Source organism: Mesoplodon densirostris, chromosome 16 (assembly GCF_025265405.1).
Source record: "Mesoplodon densirostris isolate mMesDen1 chromosome 16, mMesDen1 primary haplotype, whole genome shotgun sequence".
In the NCBI taxonomy this organism is placed as follows: Eukaryota; Metazoa; Chordata; class Mammalia; order Artiodactyla; family Ziphiidae; genus Mesoplodon; species Mesoplodon densirostris.
Window position 1 is genome coordinate 66,164,915 of NC_082676.1, and position 19,089 is coordinate 66,184,003.

At 63.6% G+C, this 19,089-nt stretch overlaps 1 protein-coding gene across 1 annotated transcript in view; it reads right to left on the minus strand.

The window, feature by feature from the left end:
- Positions 1-2,754: 2,754 nt before the first annotated feature.
- Positions 2,755-19,089, minus strand: part of CACNA1H (calcium voltage-gated channel subunit alpha1 H) — a 62,019-nt gene continuing 45,684 nt past the window's right edge. Inside the window, exons 10-34 of the mRNA XM_060078949.1 lie at positions 18,779-18,930; positions 17,825-18,010; positions 16,965-17,082; positions 16,513-16,668; positions 16,235-16,325; positions 15,869-16,077; positions 13,849-14,259; positions 13,241-13,341; positions 12,955-13,078; positions 12,808-12,876; positions 12,501-12,685; positions 12,115-12,241; positions 11,794-11,919; positions 11,478-11,567; positions 11,069-11,261; positions 10,444-10,461; positions 9,125-9,276; positions 8,196-8,305; positions 7,862-7,995; positions 7,574-7,644; positions 6,018-6,096; positions 5,152-5,273; positions 4,628-5,060; positions 4,356-4,513; positions 2,755-3,750 (exon numbers count right to left, since the gene is read on the minus strand). Coding sequence (XP_059934932.1) covers positions 2,755-3,750; positions 4,356-4,513; positions 4,628-5,060; positions 5,152-5,273; positions 6,018-6,096; positions 7,574-7,644; positions 7,862-7,995; positions 8,196-8,305; positions 9,125-9,276; positions 10,444-10,461; positions 11,069-11,261; positions 11,478-11,567; positions 11,794-11,919; positions 12,115-12,241; positions 12,501-12,685; positions 12,808-12,876; positions 12,955-13,078; positions 13,241-13,341; positions 13,849-14,259; positions 15,869-16,077; positions 16,235-16,325; positions 16,513-16,668; positions 16,965-17,082; positions 17,825-18,010; positions 18,779-18,930 — 4,611 coding nt within the window. The remainder of the gene's footprint in view (positions 3,751-4,355; positions 4,514-4,627; positions 5,061-5,151; positions 5,274-6,017; positions 6,097-7,573; positions 7,645-7,861; positions 7,996-8,195; positions 8,306-9,124; positions 9,277-10,443; positions 10,462-11,068; positions 11,262-11,477; positions 11,568-11,793; positions 11,920-12,114; positions 12,242-12,500; positions 12,686-12,807; positions 12,877-12,954; positions 13,079-13,240; positions 13,342-13,848; positions 14,260-15,868; positions 16,078-16,234; positions 16,326-16,512; positions 16,669-16,964; positions 17,083-17,824; positions 18,011-18,778; positions 18,931-19,089) is intronic.

A 19,089-nucleotide genomic window follows, 5' to 3' on the forward strand; every position in this document is an offset into this window, starting at 1 on the left:
GCCCGGTCCCCAGGGTTGCCACCTGGGTCAGCGGAGAAGCCAGCCCCCCCCGTCCCCACACCGCTGCTTCCTGCTGAGGCAGCGTCCTTCCCCACCTTCCCTGGCCCCCTGCCCTGAGCACCCCCTGTTGACGCCCCTGCCCCGAGCCCAGGGAGCGGGCAGTGGGCACTAACGCTCATTAAAGATCATGAAAAGCAGATGTGGTCGTCGCTGTGTTTCTGGCTGTGGGTGTCGCTGAGGGAGAGGGAAGGGTCCAGGGCCCAGCCAGGTGCAGCCACCCTCTCTGCGGGTCCCCGGCCCCTGAACAAATGCCTTGCTGTGGGGATGGCCCTCACCCTGCCCCTTGTGCCCGGGGCTGACTTCTCTGCACACTGGCTTGTGTCTCTTTTTGGTGAGTGGCATCATGCTTTTGGGACAGATAAAGAAACACGGGCCATTTAGATGATTCTCAGGGCACCAGGTACCCAGCAATGGGGTCAAGAGCCAGAGCATCATCCCCCTCAGCCAGGTCCCTCCATTTCGCTTTTGCAGCCTGTCCCCTTCCCCAGAGCCACCCCACCCATCCCAAGACCAACAACCAGGACTACCCAGCCCAGGGGATGGCCGCCGGGGAGGGCTGCCAGGGAAGCCCAGGCATGCAAGGCTGAGGATGGGGACTCCCCGACTCCCTGGCGTCCTGGTCGTCACCCACTCTGCCTCCAGGATGACCTGGAGGGCCTCTAGTTGGCCAGGGGCCAGGACTTGACTGCAGGCGGTGTGGTGAACTGGATAAGGGCTGTGCTTCACATCCTTGTTTCTACACAGAAACTAGTCAACTGTCCCATCCTACTGCCCTCTAACCCTTGACTGATGACCCCTCTCTAGCAGGGAGATGGCAGGCTAGAGGCTGGGCCTGGGGGAAGAACCACTGCAGCAGCCCTGGGTCCGGCCCAGGTCAGCATATTCTCTCTGTGGGAACTGAGGCCAAGGTCACACGCAGGAGAGTCTGCAGACCCCATCACTCCAGGTCCAGCTGTGCCCCGCCCCCAAGCCCACACCAGGGCCGCCCACTCTGGGAAGCCCTGCAGTTCCCGGAGTCTCCACCAGAGGGAGCCCTGGCACCTCCTGGGAGGGGCTGGGCAGGTGGGGAGTGGGGGAGGGGCTGGCTGCAGCCCTGGGCCCTATGCTGGGAACTCACTGCCCACCCGTGTCAGAGCAAATAGGCCTCGGCCTCAGCCAGGTAGAGCCCTGGATGGCACCTCCCACCACCTAGGCCAGCCCAAAGGCGGCTGAAGTGGGTCAGGAGGCCTGCCGTCCCAGTGTCGCTGGGCTCCTGCTTTGCTGCACGGAGAGAAGGGCTTGGACCCTATCCTGAAGCCAGCTCTGCGTTGGGCACAGCCCCCCATTGTGTTCACAGCCACAGTCTGTGAACTTGTGGAGGATCACAAGTTCTATCCTGACCCGGCCCCCTTCTGTACCTGCTCTCACGGGGAAGGGGTGAGGGGGGGTCCTGTGCACTAGGGCTGCGGGCCGAGAGGCCAGCAGGGCGTGGGGCGGGTCTAAGGTCAGAGCCTTCAGATAGGGAGACAGCAGAGAGGGGGGTGGCCCCTGCAACCCCAGGTGGCTGCCCAGCTGGTAAGTGCTCCCACGGGGGCCCGCCCCCTGCTCCCACAGCACCCATTCCTGCTGGAAGCCCTGGCAAAAACTTGTTCCTAATTGGATCAGACCCTGTTTCTCCAGTGTGTGAATGATATCACATGGCTCTGGCTGCCAAGATGAGCTCCTTTTCCAGGGAAGGAGAGCTTTCTATCTGCGATCTGCCCAAGGGGCGGGGGGGGGGGGGGGGTGAGCCTGCAGGAGGGCTTTGTGGAGCCCTGTGCCGCTGCTGGTGGTGGAGGCATCACCCAGGTTGGCCCTCACCAAGGCCACGGGCTTGCCCCCTACCCACGTGAGGGACCGATTCTGACAGTGGAAATCCAACGCATTTCTTAAATAAGTTAATATTTATTCCGCTCTGCTTTGCCCCCCTCCCCTCCCCTTGGCTTGAGAAGCCGAGTTTTCTGCATCGGATTATTGCAAATGTTTAACCTGAATTTATATAAGAAACAAAATGAAACAAGGGGGCATCAGCTGAAACTCTCGGCCCAAGCCCCACGGGCAGTGAGGGTCTTATTGCATGGTCCCCACTCCCTGGTGACCAGCTGTTTCCCAGAGACCAGAGTCAAGGGCATTCTCCGGAATCCTGAGGGGGACAGGACGGTGGGCAGTGGGTATGGAGGGGGGATGAGACAGCAATGAGCGGTGGAGGCAAATGGATGAGAACTCAGGCTGTGAGCAACGTGAAGCGTGACCACGGTGGCCTTGGGGATGAAGCTGGAGGGCACAAACGGCCCTAAGCATGTATAAAAATAAGCGGATGTGAGAATGGGGCTCTGCTAGGTGGCCTCTGCCTTTCTCCTTTTGGTGTTCTCTGGTCCTTGTCCCTTGGACATAGCTCTCGTTACGGGACTGCTGACCAGGCCACTGGCACGGTCTGGGACCATGGCAGTAAACTCGGAAATCCCAAACTTGAACTGAGACTTCGGGCTGTGGGCTCCCCCTGCTCCACTTCGCCCACAATAGCATCTGCCTCCTTCTCCCTGGGCTGACATCCTTCTGGCACCTTTGCCCTCAGTGGGGCCGGACCCAGGGTCCACGTGTAGCCCCGCCTGGGCCACCACCCTGCCGGGTGCACCCCAACCCCAGTGCCAAAGCCTGTGGGCACTGCACCCCGAGCTACACAGACTTGTCCACACTGTCACCCAAGACTGGGGTGGACCCTTTCTTCGGTGGGCTCTCAGGGACTGTGAGGTGCAGCCCCCGCCCCTCTTCTGGGGGGTCTCCCGAGGCCACTGGAGGCTCCGTCTGCTGGGGTTCGGGAGGTGCCGTGATGCCTGAGGAAGAAGGTCTGGGTTCTGGGGCGACACCATGGCCACCATCCAAGAACAGGTCCCCCCTGGGGCCCCCCACGTCCAGTGGCTCAAACGCAAAGTTCGGGATGGTCAGGTGTTCCGTGCGGCAGGGGACCTGGACCCGCCGCTCCCCCTTGGCAGCAGTGTCCAACCCTGCATTGTCTGTGGGCTCCAGGGGGTCCCTGTGGGGCACAGCCTCGCAGGATGGGGTTCTCCGCCGCAGGGTGGTGCTACTGCCCTCCGCTGCAGGGGCCCGGGCCGCACCCTCGTCCTCCGCGGGGGGCTCTATGGAGATGCAGGGGGGGCTCATCTTCTTCTTCCTGCGTGCCCCCAGGGCCAGCTCGGGCTCTATGGCCCGGGTCTTCACCTCCCCGGCCTCTGGGCCGCTGTCCCCACAGCCCTGCTCCACGGAGGGCCGCCTCTGCTCGTCCGCCCGGCCCGGCTGGTCCAGGAAGCCCTGGGCATTGACACTGTAGAGCCTGTGCAGGTCTGGCTCACCGCCCACCACCCCGCGGGCAGCAGGTGAGGCCGAGGGGCTGTGGGCAGAGCTGGTGATGTGGCTGACCTCCTCGTCAGCCGGGTCTGGGGCCTCAGCCTCCTCTGCGCCCAGGGTCGGTGGCCGGCTGGAGATGTAGTTCTGTCCAAAAGTGTGCTTGCGGATGCGGATGCTGGTGGGCCGTGGGGAACGGGGCGGGGACCGCAAGGAGGGCCCCAGGGGCGCCTTCCTCAGAGGGGTATTCCCACCAGGCTCTCCCCAGCCTGGGCTGCTGTCCACGGGACCATCGACCTGCCCTTCTAGGGACTCTGTGCAGACTACCTCCTGCAAAGACATGGAGTCATATGGGACCAGCCAGAGCCCAGGCAACAGGGACCCCTCCCCCAACCCCAGGCCAGGATGACCTCGTGACCCCCAAGGCTATGGGCCAGGGTGAGATGGGGCTGCGAGACACTGGTGTGGAAGCACTGTCCCCCAGCCCTAGTGTAGGGGCCCCCACCAACGCTGGTCATGCTGGGGAGGGGCCGTGAGGAGCAAAGGGCTGGAGCCCAAGCTTCCACGGGCAGAATCTGCCATGGGCCTCTGGAGACCCGAAGGGGCACAGAGCCAGGCTGCAGCCACTGCCTGACTCTGGCACCACCAGCTCAGCTTGACACCTCAAGGAGGGAGGAAGGGAGAGGGGCCGAAGTCTCAGGTGAGAGTGGTCTGTGGGCACATCCAGGCCCACAGGAAAGGTTGCTGGGGGGGCCTGAGGGAGAGCGAGGCTGCCGCCTGAGGGGACACGGGTCCCCATGGCCAGGTGCCATCATCACAGGCTCAGGGGACACAGCGCGTACTTCCCCAATGTCCCTGTCGCTCATCCTTCAAATGGGGAGGGAACCCCCAAGGAGCCCCCAGGCCTCAGCTGAGGACCAGAAGTCTCCTCCTACCTGTGTGCAGAGCAGCCGGCTGAGACTAGGGGAGCGGGCTGCACCCAGAGGGGTCAGGGCACGGTGGGTGTCGCCGCCCCTGGCCGGGGAGGACGTGGCCGAAGGGACCTGGAGGGATGGGCAGGACTCCACAGGCAGCAAGTGGGCGGTGACCGGGCCTGGGGCAAGAAGGTGCCTGAAATGTGCATCTGCCGCTGGCCCCACCCCTGCCCCTGCCGGCCCTGGCCGGCCCCGCCCGCCCAGATCCTGGCTGTCTCCGCATGGGGCTGTACCCGAGGTGCCCGAGGCGCCCACGTAGGTCTCCATCTCCACCTCCTGCAGAGGGTGGGGATGAGCGGCCGCAGCGGGCGCCACGGGCCGGAACATGTAGCTGTCGTTGGGCAGTGAAAGCATCCTGGACACAGACACCTTGCGCACGACCAGAAGGTTGGGGGCGTCCGGTGAGGCGCCCGGGCTCGGCGGGGCCGTGGGCCTGGGGCGGGCGGGGGGCCCCTGCGCCATCTCCAGCTCGACCTCCGCGTCCAACTCGGCGTCCTCGCGGGCCTCCTTGTTGCTCTCCTCCAGGTGCTTCATGAGCACGGCCACCACCACGTTGACCAGCACGAACTGGGCCACCAGCACGAAGGTGACGAAGTAGATGGGCGAGATGGCAGGCAGGTAGCTGAGGCAGTGCTTGTCCTCACGGGCACACTCCCGCAGCGTGTCCTGCGGGTGGAGGGCGGCAGGCAGGCTCCCACCTCCGTCTGCAGGGCCTCTCGTGGACTCCCACCACCCCGCCCACCGCGTGGGCTGGTACCTTCATGATCCCATTCCAGTTGTCCCCCGTGGACACGCGGAACAGTGTGAGGAAAGCCATGCCGAAGTTGGAGAAGGTGGCGTGTCTACTCAGGCCCTCGCAGGGGTTGTCCTCACTGCACTCTGCCGGGAGGGACCTGGTCAGCCCGCCTGTCGGGGCCAGTCCGCACACAGGCCCTGCCCTCCCACAGGGAAAGGCATGCTCCTCTGGGATGCAGGGTGGTGGCACAGCTCAGGGGCCCTGGCAGGTGGATGCCTTCAGCACAGGCCCAGCTCTGCATCAGCATGTCCCCCTTCTATTCTGAGGAGTAACAGGGCTGCTCTGGGCATGAGGCGGCCCAGATCCAGGTTGTGGGGCACTAGCTGCTGGGTCTGAGGAGTCCCCTCTGGGCAGACCATGGAACCCACTGAGCCTTCAGTGACACCCAAAGGGGAGGGGGCTCCCACAGGGTCTGGGCTGCCATGAAAGGTCCCCACGGACCCCTGCCGGGACTAGCCAGAGCCTCACGCCTGGGGGTCTGAGGAAATCCTTGGTGACAATTAAGGACTTGCTGCAGCATGTCCCCTGGGGACCAGGTGGAGTTCAGGTCACACCTGTGTGTGGGCATGTACACTCACACTCATGTGCAGCTCTATTCTCCTGGCCTGGGTATGAACACATGTGCGTGTCTGTGTGCACGTCATGTGTCTGCCACAGCACTTTTGCATGTGCCAAGTCACCTCACGGTGAAGGGCTGACAGGAGCAGGGGCCAGGGCCTCAGCTTGGCCAGCACCCGGAGCCATCCGCGGGCTGTGTGCTCATGCGTGATGCTGCGCCTTCTGGGACCCCGTGTCTGGAGTGTGGGCCACGGCGCAGCTGCACTCACCGAGCCTCCCAAACAGCTCCACTCCCAGGGCAGCATAGATAAAAAACAGGAGCATGAAAAGCAGGCCGAGGTTCCCTACCTACATAGGAGAGAAGCAGAATGAGGTCAGTGGGGCGTCAGTCCCACCCCACCCCCTTTACCCAAGACCCGCCCAGCAGGGCATCAAGCTCCTGGGGACTGCCTTGAGCCCTGTTCTTAATCCATCCCGCTTGGCCTCGGAGCTCCTGTGGCCCCCAAGGCCCCTCTGCTGGCCTCCGCCCCTGCTTGGCTCCTCCCGCCCGCCCGGCACCCAGGGCGCTGCCTCCAGCTCCTCTGCTCCCCAGAACCTGGGAGGCCTCCCGAGGGCTCTGGTGGACCCTGTGCAGGGCCTGCCTCCAGCCTCAGGGTCCCCACCGCAAGGTGAAGGCTGAAGCTCTGCAGACAGTGAGGTCTGGCCTGACCCCTGCCCGAGGCTCTTCTGTGAACTTGCCTCCCACCCTCCCAGCGCCTGCTCACGCTCACTCTGGGCTATGGGGGGTGGGGGCGGCGCAGGGGCACCCTCACACGCCTCCCTGACCCTGATGTGGCTGCTCCCCCTCTTCTCCAGCACCTGCTCCGGCCCCCAGAGGCATGGCACTGGGGCGTGGCCAGGCCCGGGTTTCCCATCCTCCACCCCCAACCCCTTCCCGTCACTCCCACAGACACTGGGCAGGCTCCAAGGAGCGCTGAGTATAACTCAGGTCTGAGGAATGCTGCTAAGGGGACCAGTGGGGGCCGGCTGAAGGTGGAGGGCGTGGAGGGCTGGGGGTTTAGTGGGCAGCTGGGGAGGCAGCTGGGTGGATAGAAACATGCTGGGCTGGTGGACAGACAGCTGGCCAGGAGGGCTGGATGCTGGACAGCTGGACACCTGGTAGATGGGTGGACAGACAGCTGTCTGAATGGACAGACAGATGTGTGGGTGTCTGGGTAGCTGGAAGGCTAGTTGAGAGGGCTAGATCCACGGCCAGATGGACATGTGGATGGATGGCTGGTCAGGTGGACTGGCAGAGGGACTGAGTACTGCACAGATGGGGCAATAAGACTTTCAGCTCAAGAGACCACAAAGGATCAGTGTGGTGGCTGTTGGGCACAGGACGCGAGGACGCAGGGCCTGAACTGGCTCCAGAGGAGAGAGGCCTTTGGCCAACACCTGAGCCCTGGGTGTGGTCCTCCAAACTCGACAAGCACACCTTCGCCACAAACTCTGCCCTCTGCCCAAATCCCACTGCGTCCAGAATTGCACTGGGGGATATGGGCATTGGTCATTGGTCTTCCCCAGAAAGACTAGACTGAGGCCCGGAAGGCAGGCAGCACGCCCCTCTCACAGCACAGCCCAGCAGCTCAGTTACTCCTTGCACCCGGCAGGGAGGGGGGTTGGTAACTGCAGTTGCCGCGAGACGGGGCGACCACGTGAACGAGTGCTGACTGACAGTGGGTGAGGCCCTCCCTGCAGCCTTGTCCTCTTGGGGGCGTCTGTGATGCCCACCCTGGGAGCAGGGAAGCCAGACCCAGGCCCAGCCCCCGAGCTGCCGACCTACCTGGGGCAGCGCCTGAACCACTGTGTCCAGCAGGGCCCGCATACCCGTGGCCATCTTGAGCAGCTTCAGCACTAGGGCCGGGAGCCAAGCATTAGCAGGGAGGGTGTGGGGCTGGTCTGGCCCTCCCCTGGCTGGCCAGACCCGGACCACCCGTCCCCCCACTTCCCGTCACCAGCATAACCCACCAGGGTGGGGTGAGGAACGACACGGGGTAGGTGGACACCTGAGCCCTGTCTACCGGCCCTCCTGATAGCCCGGAGACCCTGGTGGGACAGGCGGGTGGCCTACCGCGGGCGATGCGGAGCACACGCATGATGCGGATGATGGTGGGGTTGATGGGCAGCGCCGCGTTCATCTCTATCTCCTCCAGTGTGATGCCCATGATGGACAGCAGGACGATGGCCAGGTCCAGCTGGTTCCACCTGGGTCGGGCGGGCAGGCATGATTCAGTGCTGGCCACTGACTCTTCCCCAGCACTCCCAGCCCTTCAGAGCACCAGGAGTCCCCTCCCTGTCCCCTGGGAATGTCCTGGTGTCACCACAGGGCATCTTGCACCTCTACTCAGCACCGTCACCTCTGCAGGCCTCAGGCCACGGCTCTTTCCTGCCCCTGCTCCACACACCTGTCCTTGAAAAACCTCCGGAACCCAAACGCCACCAGCTTCAGCACGGCCTCAAAGACGAAGACGATGGTGAACACATAATTGCAGTACTTGAGGGCCTCGTCCAGAGACTGGGGACGGAGTGTCAGGCTCCTGAGTGTCAGGCTCCCTGCCCGGCTGCTCCTTCCCACCCATCCTCCTGCCCCCTTGCGGCACTGGACGCCCCCCACCCCACGCCGCCCCCGCACCCGTGCCCTGTCCACCCTGCTCCATCTCTCTCCTCTGCTGACCTGGGCACCTCCTCAGATACGGGACGGGTCTCAGCTATTACTGGATGCAGGTCTGTGCTGGGCTGGGGAGGGCTGCCTGAATTTACCCTCGCAGCATTCTGGGGACAACTCTCAGGTGGGGGAACCTGCCCCTCAGAGCCCAGAGTTCTGGCCCTGCCTGGACCAGAGCCACCCACAGCCCAGGGCAGGGGCCAGCCCACCGGATGGGCTCAGCTTCAGCCAAAGAGTCAGAGGCTCTCTGCTGTTCTAGGAGGAGGGGGCGTCCCCGTCTTTAATGAAATGGTGGCGATGCGATCGGAGGACATCTCCCTCTCTCAGTCTGGCCTTTCCTGGACTGTGAAATCCACAGTCTGGGAAGCTGGACTCGGGGACACTCCCTTAGCCAGCATTTTGGATGGAACTTCTCATGGGGCTGGGGAGGCCCTTGGGGCAGGTGTGCCCTGGGAGTTTCCACTGGTTTTAAAGGAAGGAGGACCCTTTGTTCCAGCCACACATCCATGTACCCCATAAACCCCAGTGAGGGCTCAGGCACTGCTGCAGACCTGGGGCCCCCAGTTCTTAGGGTAGTACCACCTCGCTGAGCAATGGACCCCACTCGCGGCCCTCCCCACTGCAGGCCTGAAGGCAGGGTGGGTGGGGTATCCAGGCAGCGAACCCCACCTTGGGCTGGTTGTAGTGCTCCATGGACATGGTGATGACGTTGACACCGATGATGAAGGTGATGAAGAGGTCCAGATAGTGGCTGGTGCACAGAGAGTGGATGGAGCGACGCGTGGGTGAGTAGTCCGCATAGTAGGGCCGGCGCTGGGCCTCTGTGGGAAAAGGGCGATGGTGAGGGGTTGGGTGGGGTGGGGTGGGAGGGCTGCCTCCCAAGGGCTGGAGGGTAGAGGTGCTGGGGGAGGGCCCAGGCTCAGACGTGGGCCTCAGGGGCAGGTCACCCACCGACCTACTCCACCAAGAGGGCCCCAGCCCCAGGGCAGACCCCAGGAGCGGGCCTGGAAGCTGAGACCCCACCTGTGCCCTGCCGTGGGGCCCTGCCCAAACCCCGCCCTGCCGGGAGCTCCCAAACCGGGACCTGTGTGATCTACTCTCCTGAGCTGGCATCAGGGTTCAGAGACACCTCAGTGATGAAGGGTGGGCAGATGGGAGCTTTCCTGGGGGGCAGGGCAGGGAGGCCTACCACACCCCATCTTCCAGGCTGGGCATGTGCTGCCTTCTGACCCCCAGGCCCAGAGTCCCTCTACTCCCTGTGCTCCAGGAGGCCAGTGGGCAACTGCCTGCTGTCTGGAGTCTGCCTGCTCTCCGGTCCATCTGAGGTTGATGGCCATGACCTGGGTGGCGGGGGGAGGTTGTGTATCTCCCAGCAGTTCTGTCTGCACTAAATGCTCCACCTGCTGTAACTCTTTAGGGCAGATCAGTGCCCACCGAGCTCCCACTGGGTGAGGGTATAGCTGCCACCACTGCATAGGGGACCCACCTCGGCCACAGAACCCCGCGGGCAGGGACCGGGGAGAGCGGGGGCCGACGCGAACCGACCCCTCCCTGGGGCTCGCATGCTCCTTGGTCTGGCATGCGGTCACTAGAAAGCTCGGCTCAGCTCTTGCAGCCAAAGGGGCCAGTGACCAGTTGGGCCAGGCCAGCACTGAGGACATGGAGTAGCCACCAGCCGGTAGGCTTCCCAGAGCGCAGCAGAGAAGCAGTCAGGCATGCAGGCCGGGCGGAGGAACACACACGAGCTTGAAGGCAGCAGCGTGGACACCAGGCAGGCGATCCAGCAACCCTTCCTCCCACTGGCTCCCGGCGCCCACCCCAGCCGTCCTGTGCCCACCCTGCGGTGGACCCCAGTGGGCTTGGCACCCGCCTGCGATGTCCACCCTTCCCTGTGGCAGTGGCAGAGGGATGGAGGTCAGGCCAGTCCACAGCCCTGTGCAGTGGCCGGCAGAAGTGGGGGTTAAGGCATGCAGGGCGGGGGCAGGTACCTGGGTTGGGGAAAGTGCCTGGAAAGACAAGGAGATGGTCTGAGCTGGCCGCGGTGGGCGGGGCCAGGAGACTCCACGGGGTGGGCGGGCAGCTCAGCAGCCCCACCTGGAAGAGGCCCTCTTTGCTCCCCGGCTGGGTGGGGTTTTCTAAGACCCTCTCTCTGTCTTGGATGGCTCTGCTTGCTCCCCACACCGTGGCGTGAAAACTCATGGGGTGAACCTGCCCCTGCGGTAGTCGGGGGTGGGGACTGGGACCTCATCCATCCCCTGTGCCTCCTGGGAAGGGACCCCGCCTCCTGCTGCAGCCATCCTTCTCTGAGGGCAAGCATGCAGAGCCACTCGGTGAGGCCGGAGTTGCGGGTGGGGCAAGGGGACTGGGGCCAGGTAGGGGGCTCCGGGGCCAGGCTGCTGAGCTGCTGCCTGGGTGCTGCCTGCACAGCCCTGCGCCGAGCACGAGGGAGACCCGGGCTTAGGCCAGCAGCAGCCGGGTCTCAGAACCGCCCCTTGGCTGGTCCCCCGGCCCCCAGCCACCCTCCCACAGGCGAAAGGTGGGGGCTCAGGCAGGTGGAAAAGGCTGGGGTGACGCGCAGGTACCGACCCGCCCCCGCCCCCGGGAGCGCCTTACTCCTGCGTTTCCTCTCCAGGCGCCGCTGCCGCTTCTCTTCCCGCCGCCGCGCCTCCTCAGCCTCCTGGTGCTGCCGGCACTTGTGGAAGTTCTCCACCACGACGCCCACGAACATGTTGAGCACAAAGAAGCTGACGATGAGCAGGAAGGAGATGAAGTAGAGCAGCATCCAGGGGTTGTGGTTGGGCACCGGCTGCGGCACAGGAGTGGCACGTGGGTGTCTGCCCACGAGGGCGCCCCTCCCGGGCACGGCCCCTGCCTGCAGGGTAGCTCTGGCCCCCGACGCGGAACTCTCCAGAAGTTCTCAGAGGCCAAAGGCGGCCTCTCGGGGGACATTCCCTGAGATGACCAAAGGACACGGGAAGAAAGGTCTGCTTGGAGGAGCAGGGCTGCCCACCGCCCACCGCACCTGCTGGTCTATGCCCACGGCGTCCAGCCCGTCGTACATGATGTTCACCCAGCCGTCCTTGGACGAGAGCACGAACAGGGACATCAGCGCCTGCAAGGCCAGAGCAACGTGGTTACTTCTGGACGTGGCCTTCTGCCGGGGAGACACCCCAAAGGATCACACCCCCACCACAGCCCCACGCACAGCAGACCCACCCACGACTCGCAGACCCGCCACGCCACTCCCACCTTACAGATAAGGATGAGGTTAGGTGAGGTCACCGCCACCAGGCTCGCCCCCCATCCCGACCACCACCCCACCCCCCAGCCCTGCCCACCTGGCCCAGGTTGTCGAAGTTGTACTTGCGTCGCACCCAGCGGTAGTGCGCAGCCCAGCACTCGGCTTTAGTGGAGATGTTCCTGGTGTCGGTGCCCTCGCAGTAGTAAAACTTCCCCTTGAAGAGCTGACCAGGGCGGGGCAGTCACCCAGAGGGCCAGGGCTTGCACCCCCATGCTCCAGACCCACCCCCACGGGGCCTCCCAGAGCAGCCGGATAGAGAGCAACGTCTCTCTCGCTGCTTGCCTGGGAGTTGGCCCTCCTGGGGCAGCTATGCTGCTGACCACAGACCACCGTCCCACAGACAAGCAGGGCCACGCACCTGCACCCCTAGGATGCCGAAGATGATGAAGAAGGCACAGCAGATGAGGACAATGTTTCCGATGGGCCTGAGTGACGATATCAGAGTCTCCACCACCAGTTTGAGGCCTGGGGCACGGCTGATGACCCTGGACGAGGAGCAGAAGAAACGTGCTGTTGAGCCCACCCAAGGGAGCTGCCACCAGACAGAAGGCCCAGCGCTGCAAAGACCCCACCCCCTGCTGGCCCCAGGCCCTTTCCCTCCCGAGCTCTGCCCCACCCTCTGGCCCCGCCCCATCCAGCCACAGCCCCGCCCATTCGTACCCTTCCCTTCCCCAAACTCCACTCCATCCTTCCCCAGCCCTGCCCCGATCCCTGATTCAGGCCCTGCCCCACGGCCCAGTCTACCTCAGGGGCCGCAGTGTCCGCAGCAGGCGCAGCACACGCAGGATGCCCAGGATCTTGGCACCACCGGCCGACGCCATGGCCACGATGATGTCAACCAGGGACACCAGGACCAGCAGCCCATCCAGTATGTTCCAGCTGCTCTGCAGGTAGGCATGCTCACCAGAGACCAGGCCCAGGGCCACCACCTAGTGGGTGCAGAGGAGGGGCTAGTGGACATATGCGCTGCACATGGGGCCAGGGTGGGGCCACTGTGCAGGGCTGCGAGGCCAGATGGACAGACGCCTGGGCTCCCCTGGACACCCTGTACCTTCACCATCATCTCGGCCACGAAGATCGCCGTGAAGATGTAGTTGGAGACGCTGAGGAAGACGCGCTCCTGCAGGGGACAGGACGATGGGAGGGGCCAGCCGCAACGGTGGTACCCCACCCCTCCCAGGCAAGGAGGGCGCCTCACGGTGCTGCCGGGGTCAATGTCGGGCCTCTCCAGGGCGATCGTGATGCAGTTGAGGAAGATGAAGACCAGGACGACGTGATCGAACATCTTGTGAGCGATGATCTTCTGGCAGGAGATGCGGAACCTGGGGGCCAGGGGTGGGGGTTCAGGGACAGCCCCGGCCAAGCCCTTGCTTCCCGTCCCCAAGGTCCCAGAGGCGGAGCACAGCGCTCACCACGTGGTAGGGACGCAGGGGCCCAGAGGGAGGGGTCAGCTTTCCCAGGTTTCTCCCAGGTGTGCCCCATACCTGTTCTGTGGGGAGAAGAGGTACAGGGCCCAGGGCTCGTGGCTCCGACAGCACTCGGGCTTGTAGGGCTCCAGCACTTTCTGCAGCCGGGAGCAGCAGCTCTGGGGAGGGGGGGGGTCCTCAGGGCCCCTCCCAGCCTGGCCAGCCCCCAGCCTCTCCTGCCTTCAGGCCCAGCCCTGTCCACCCACCCGGACACTGGGTGAGGGATCTATGCTGGGAGTCCAGGGGGTGCCGGTAAGTGGCCATCCTCAGATCCCTGCCCAGGTGGGCCTCCCAGCAGAACTGTCCAGGGCAGCAGAAGTGCCTAGCTGAGAAGGTGGTTCTGCTCTCTCCCCCTCTCCTCCCATGGGGCTCTCATTGGCTGACCGACTCCAGCTCAGAACAAGCCCTCAGCTGGAGGTGGGGCTGACCCTGGGGCGAATCCCACTCCAGAGCTCCCTGTGGATCAGCTGAGGCCACACCAGCCAGATCAGCTCCTGCCCAGCTTGTCCTGCTTCCCTCCCCCGTCCCAAGAGCCTCCCATCAACGCTGCTCCCGAGTCCCCACCTGGGAAACCAGCCCACGACAGGGGGAGGCGAAGGGCTGATGTGATGCCCACCCCCACTCACATCCTCCACGTCATCGTCAAACTCGGCCGGGTCCTCCTTGTGGCTCTCGATGCGCAGGAAGAACTCGCTGGGCAGGGCCAGCCCGTTGCAGTCGTGGAGCTTGGTGGGCAGCAGGGCGGCCGGCCGCAGGGGCCGCAGGTCGAGCGTGCTGCGGTGGTCCAGGGACTCGGTGCGCCGCAGCAGTGTGGCACGTGTGTCTGGCGAGGCTCCCACACCAGGCCTGCTGTCCTCGGCCTCCTCGTCTGTGCTGCCGCTGCCCTTGCCCTCGCCGGACAGCAGCGACTCACGCTCCCCGCACTGGCTCCGGCGCTTGAGGCTAGGTGCGCGGCCCAGGCTGTTCCAGCTGGAGCGCCGGCTGCTCCAGGTGCTGTTGGGGCCCCAGTGGGTGCAGGGCGAGCTGCGGAGGCTGGACTGCGGGGAGGGGACAGGAGTGAGCAGGTCGGACCTCCCCCCACAAGTTACCCCCAAACATCCTGGCCTCAGGAGCACCTGGCACAGGGACCTTTCGCATCCAGTGGCATCACCATTGACACCCATGGGTGACATCTGTACATGGATCATCCCCTTTAACGAGCGGACAGCCCTGCTAAGGAGAGACACTAGCGGCCCCGAACCTTCTGTGGGGCACCTGGGGCACACAGTGGGTCGACAGCTAGCTGGAGAGACAGCCAGCAAGCGTCAAGAGCACCGAGTGGGCCTCCCGGGCCTGCTCGAGGACCAGAGGGTGGGCGAAGCTTATCAGCGGGCCTGGGCCCAGCCACGGACCAGGCATCCTCAGATGCCACTGAGCAGCTGAACTGGATCTCTGGGGAGGGGCCCCACATCAGTTTCTAGTTGGCAGACTCTGGACTTGCAAAGAGAAGCTGGGCGCTGCTTATCCAGGAGATAAACTGGACTGTGGTCCGGGGACTTCACCTTTGCTGCGCCTACCCTCTTTGCCCTTCATCGTTTTCACCTCAGGGGTCCAGCAGGAGCTGAGCTGGAATCCTTGCTCAACAGCCCCTGTCCTCCTCCCAGGGACTCCTAGCAGCTTGGCTGTGATGCATCTTGTTGCTAGATCACTCGGCCCACCCAAGGCTCAGCCCCGCACCTTTTCTGTTACCAACACACGATCGTCCTGCCTTGATGGTTTGCCTGGACTTTCCTCCAGGTTCATATCCCTGTGCTTTCTCTCCACTGTTAGCTTGTCCTGCTCTGCCCACCCGTCCCGGGCCCTTCTGAGAAGCCCAGAAGCCGGCTTTGGCTGTGTCTGCTGGGGGTGGTGTTTTCTGGGTTTGTCTGGAAAGACCCTGTGGGCTCCAGCTCTGCAGGGTGCTGTTGGTCGTGATGCACGGAACCCTCTGCCCGGCTTCCGTCACCTGCTTCACATCCTCAGGTTTCTTTGAATTTTTGTTTTTTTTTTTATTTTTGGCTGGGTTGGGTCTTCATTGCTGCATGCAGTCTTTCTCTAGTTGCGGCGAGCGGGGACTACTCTTCCTTGCGGTGCGCGGGCTTCTCATTGCAGTGGCTTCTCTTGTTGCAGAGTACAGGCTCAGTAGTTGTGGCTCGCAGGCTCTAGAGCGCAGGCTCAGTAGTTGGGGCACACAGGCTTAGTTGCTCTGTGGCTGTGGGATCTTCCTGGACCAAGGCTTGAACCTGTGTCCCCTACATTGGCAGGAGGATTCTTAACCACTGCGCCACCAGGGAAGTCCCACATACTCAGTTTTTTACACCTTTTTTGCCATCCTTCTCTGTTTTCCCCATCTTGTACGCTGTGCGCTTTGCCAGCTTTTATCTATGATTGCAAATTGGAAGATAAACTTCCGGCCTGACAGTCTACTCGTCTGTTCATTCTCCTCCCATAAAAACAGCAGCTTCTGGCTCCAACTTACAGAAAACAAAGCACTCAGGGCCAAGGAATTCCTGGGGTATGACTGGGGCGGGGTGTGCGGGACCCTCACTCATCTCTGGGGAAGGCCTAAGGAACTGGGTGAGTGGAGCCTGAAGGTGCCCTGAGGCCAGGGTGGGGGACCATCCCTACCAGAGACTTCTGGTCCCCCAGCTGGGGGTCCACGGAGCTGCTGCTGCCACGTCGTGAGTCCAGGAGGCCAGGGGCTGCATCCAGGTGTGGGGAGCTCTTGGGGGTGGGCATGGGTGTGGCTGCCGTGCGCATGATGAGGGGAGGGGGCAGGCTGGCCTGGCCCTCCAGGTGCCCGTTGGGGGTCACCGCCAGCGAGTACATCTTCATCTCTGGGTGGGGGGAGGAGGCCGCTTGAGCCTGCAGGGCTCCCAGGAAGGATAATCTGCCCGCCCAGGACCCACCCACAGGAGTCCCAGCTGTGTCCGGACAGACAGGCAGCGCCCCCTCCATCCTGTCCCTGCCCCGCCCCCTCACCCGCATGCGCACCTGTGGCCCTGAGGTCTCTGAACTTGTCCAAGTCCTCCTCCAAGTGGGTGGAGGTCTTGTCTTCATCTGTGTTGGACCTGGTGGCATCGCCCTGTGCCCGAGGAGCACACAGTACACGTGAGGCTCCCCTCAGGTGGAACCCCCCTACAGGAAGGCCAGGCCAGCACGGGGGCGGGTGTGGACAGAAGGGCCCACAGCGGGTGGAGGACGGAGTTCTCTCCATGTTGGTCTGCCCAATGTGCCTGGCTCCCACTGCCTCCCCTGGAAGCCCCTCTCACCTCCGCCTGGAAGCCCTCCACGAGGATGGCCACCAGCAGGTTGAAGAGCACGTAGTTGCCAAAGGTCATGAGGGCCACGAAGTAGAGGGCAGCCCAGGAGGAGGTGGAGGCCATGCCGTTGTAGAGGACAACGTTCCAGTCCTCCTGGGTGAGGATCTGGGGGAAAGGGGTGGCGGGGCAGAGTGGGACCAACATGGGGGCCGAGGGGGTGCCAGGACGGTGGGCCTGGCTGTAGAAATGCTGACAGGCCCTTAGGACAAGAAGGAGCTCTGGACAAGTGAGACCAGGTCCACCACCCCAGGGGCCAGGATCAATGTCCCTGCTGCTGTTCACAGCTCGTCACTCACTGTGGCCTTGGACAGGCCTCAGCCAGCTCTGGGGCTGTTCTGAGCAGGGCTGTGGCTCTCCAGGGACTACCACGTACATGAGGGGACGGCCCCGCCTGGCTTTACCTGGAACACGGTGACGATGGCCCACAGCAGGGAGTCAAAGTTCTTCCTGTCAGGGACTGTGTCTCCAGTGTCTGTTTTCAGGCTGAATTTGCAGCCAAAGAGGTGCATTCCAAGGATGCTAAGGGCGGCAGACAGGGATGTGGTGAGTGCGGGGGAGGGGGCACAGGTTGGGGGATATGGGGGGTGCTGCCCGGTCACCTCCACACCCAGCAGCTGTTCCTCTACACCTCTCCCCGGACCCCCAGCTTTCTGATTTGCAGGGGCCTCCCAAGCGCCCACAGCCGAGCTGTTTCCATTGTATAGGTGGGAAGACCAAGGCCAGGAATAGGAGGGACAACCAGAGGCCACTCTGGCTTCAGGCAGCAGCCAGGACCTGAGGCGCCTGTCTCACCCAGCCTACCTGGGGCTGCCCTCTGCCCTAGCCCCCTCCCCAAGGCCTGAGGCCCCGGGCCAAGCTGACCCACAGCAAGGGCTCAGCAAACAGCAGCTGAAGCAAGAAACTCCAGCCTGGCTGCCCCGCCCCTTCTCTGCCTCCCTCATTCTTGGCTTTTTGCGGGGGGCACAACCCCGATCCATCCATGGGGGACGGTCCCATCACCCCACTCAGCTATGAGCCGTGGGAGCAGAGCCCAGTATGCCGGTGCCTGGCACAGAAGGTGCCCAGTCAGTCCTGTCAAAAGGAACCAGTGACTGAGTTTCTGCTGCCGCTTTGAGGCTCCTGGCACCCCGGGCCCCAAAGCCAGAGCACGGGGCCAGCGTGGTGGGAGGGACCTCTCCTCTGGGGCAGGCATGTGCTCAGTGCCCCAGGCCTTTCCCTCGCAGCCACAGGGGGCAGGATGACCCCCACCGGCCGTGCCCACCTGAAGATGAAGATGAAGAGCATGAGCAGCATGCAGAAAGTGGCCACGTTATCCATGGTCTTCATGAGCACCACCAGCTGGCGCCGCAGTGCGGGCATGAAGCGCACCAGCTTGAGCACCCGCAGCAGCCGGAAGGTCCGCAATACCGACAGCCCGCCGTCTGCCTGTCCGATGATCTCCCACACGCTGTGGGCAGGCCGAGGCTCAGGAGGGCCTTCTCTGGCCGCGCATCCCTGTGCCCACCCTGACCTTGGGATACCCTCTTCCCAGAAGCAGGAACACCAGCCCGGGAGCCACCGTGGCCTCCGCTCAACCCCATTCTGGGAGCAGGTTCAGCGGCATCAAGGCATCGACAGGGCTGAGGGATGGTGGTGACTTCTCTGAGCCTCCTAATCAGCTGCTGTCCTGCTGGCTGCCCGACCCCCAGAAGCTGCCCAATCAGAAGCTTCTCAGTTGAGGGCCTTTCCTGGTCCTACGCCTTTCAAGCTGTGCCTGGCTTGTCTATTCTTGTTAGGGTGGGGGATCCCTTGACCCCTGAGGGCCCTGCTTCCTCCTGGGGAAGGGAATTCCCCCAGATTCTCCAATTCACTTCTGTGTTGATTTTGCTGCAACAGACGCCCCTCAGGCAAGCTGGCCTTCCTCGAAGGTTCTGAGCCCTAAGTGGAGTCCAGCTGCGAGGCCGAAGGGCCACTGAGTGCCCACTCTCTTCCTGCAGGGAACAGCTCCACTAGATTCTATAAACTTTCACCTGAGATGTAGCTGACCTACCTGTGTGTACCCGACAGTGCTTGTGGGGAGGGGCGGGGATCCTGTCCCAAGACATCCCATCCCATGAAATGCTATGCTGCTGGCAGGGCCTCTCCTGCTGGCTGGGGCTCTGCTATGTGTGGGGGGCTGTCGCCTGACACTGGAGCCTCCCCGGCCCCTGTGGGCTCCCAGGAGGTGGGGACCCACCTGATGACCACGATGATGCCATCGAAGATGTTGTAGGGATTCCTGATGTAGCCCAGCGGACCAAAGGCCAGCAGCTTCAGCAGCATCTCCAGGGCAAACATGCTCGTGAACACGATGTTGCTGATCTCCAGGGCGTTGGTCAGCTCATCAGGCTGTGGGCAGCGAAGACATCATCAGGGCCCACCCACGGCTCCCAGTGCCCCTCAGCAGGGGTGGGGGACCACTCCACTGAACTAGGAGCAGGTAAGTCTGCATCAAGGGGCCAAGGGGCTGTGGCAGCATCTCAGAAGGAGCCCAACTGGCTGCTGTCT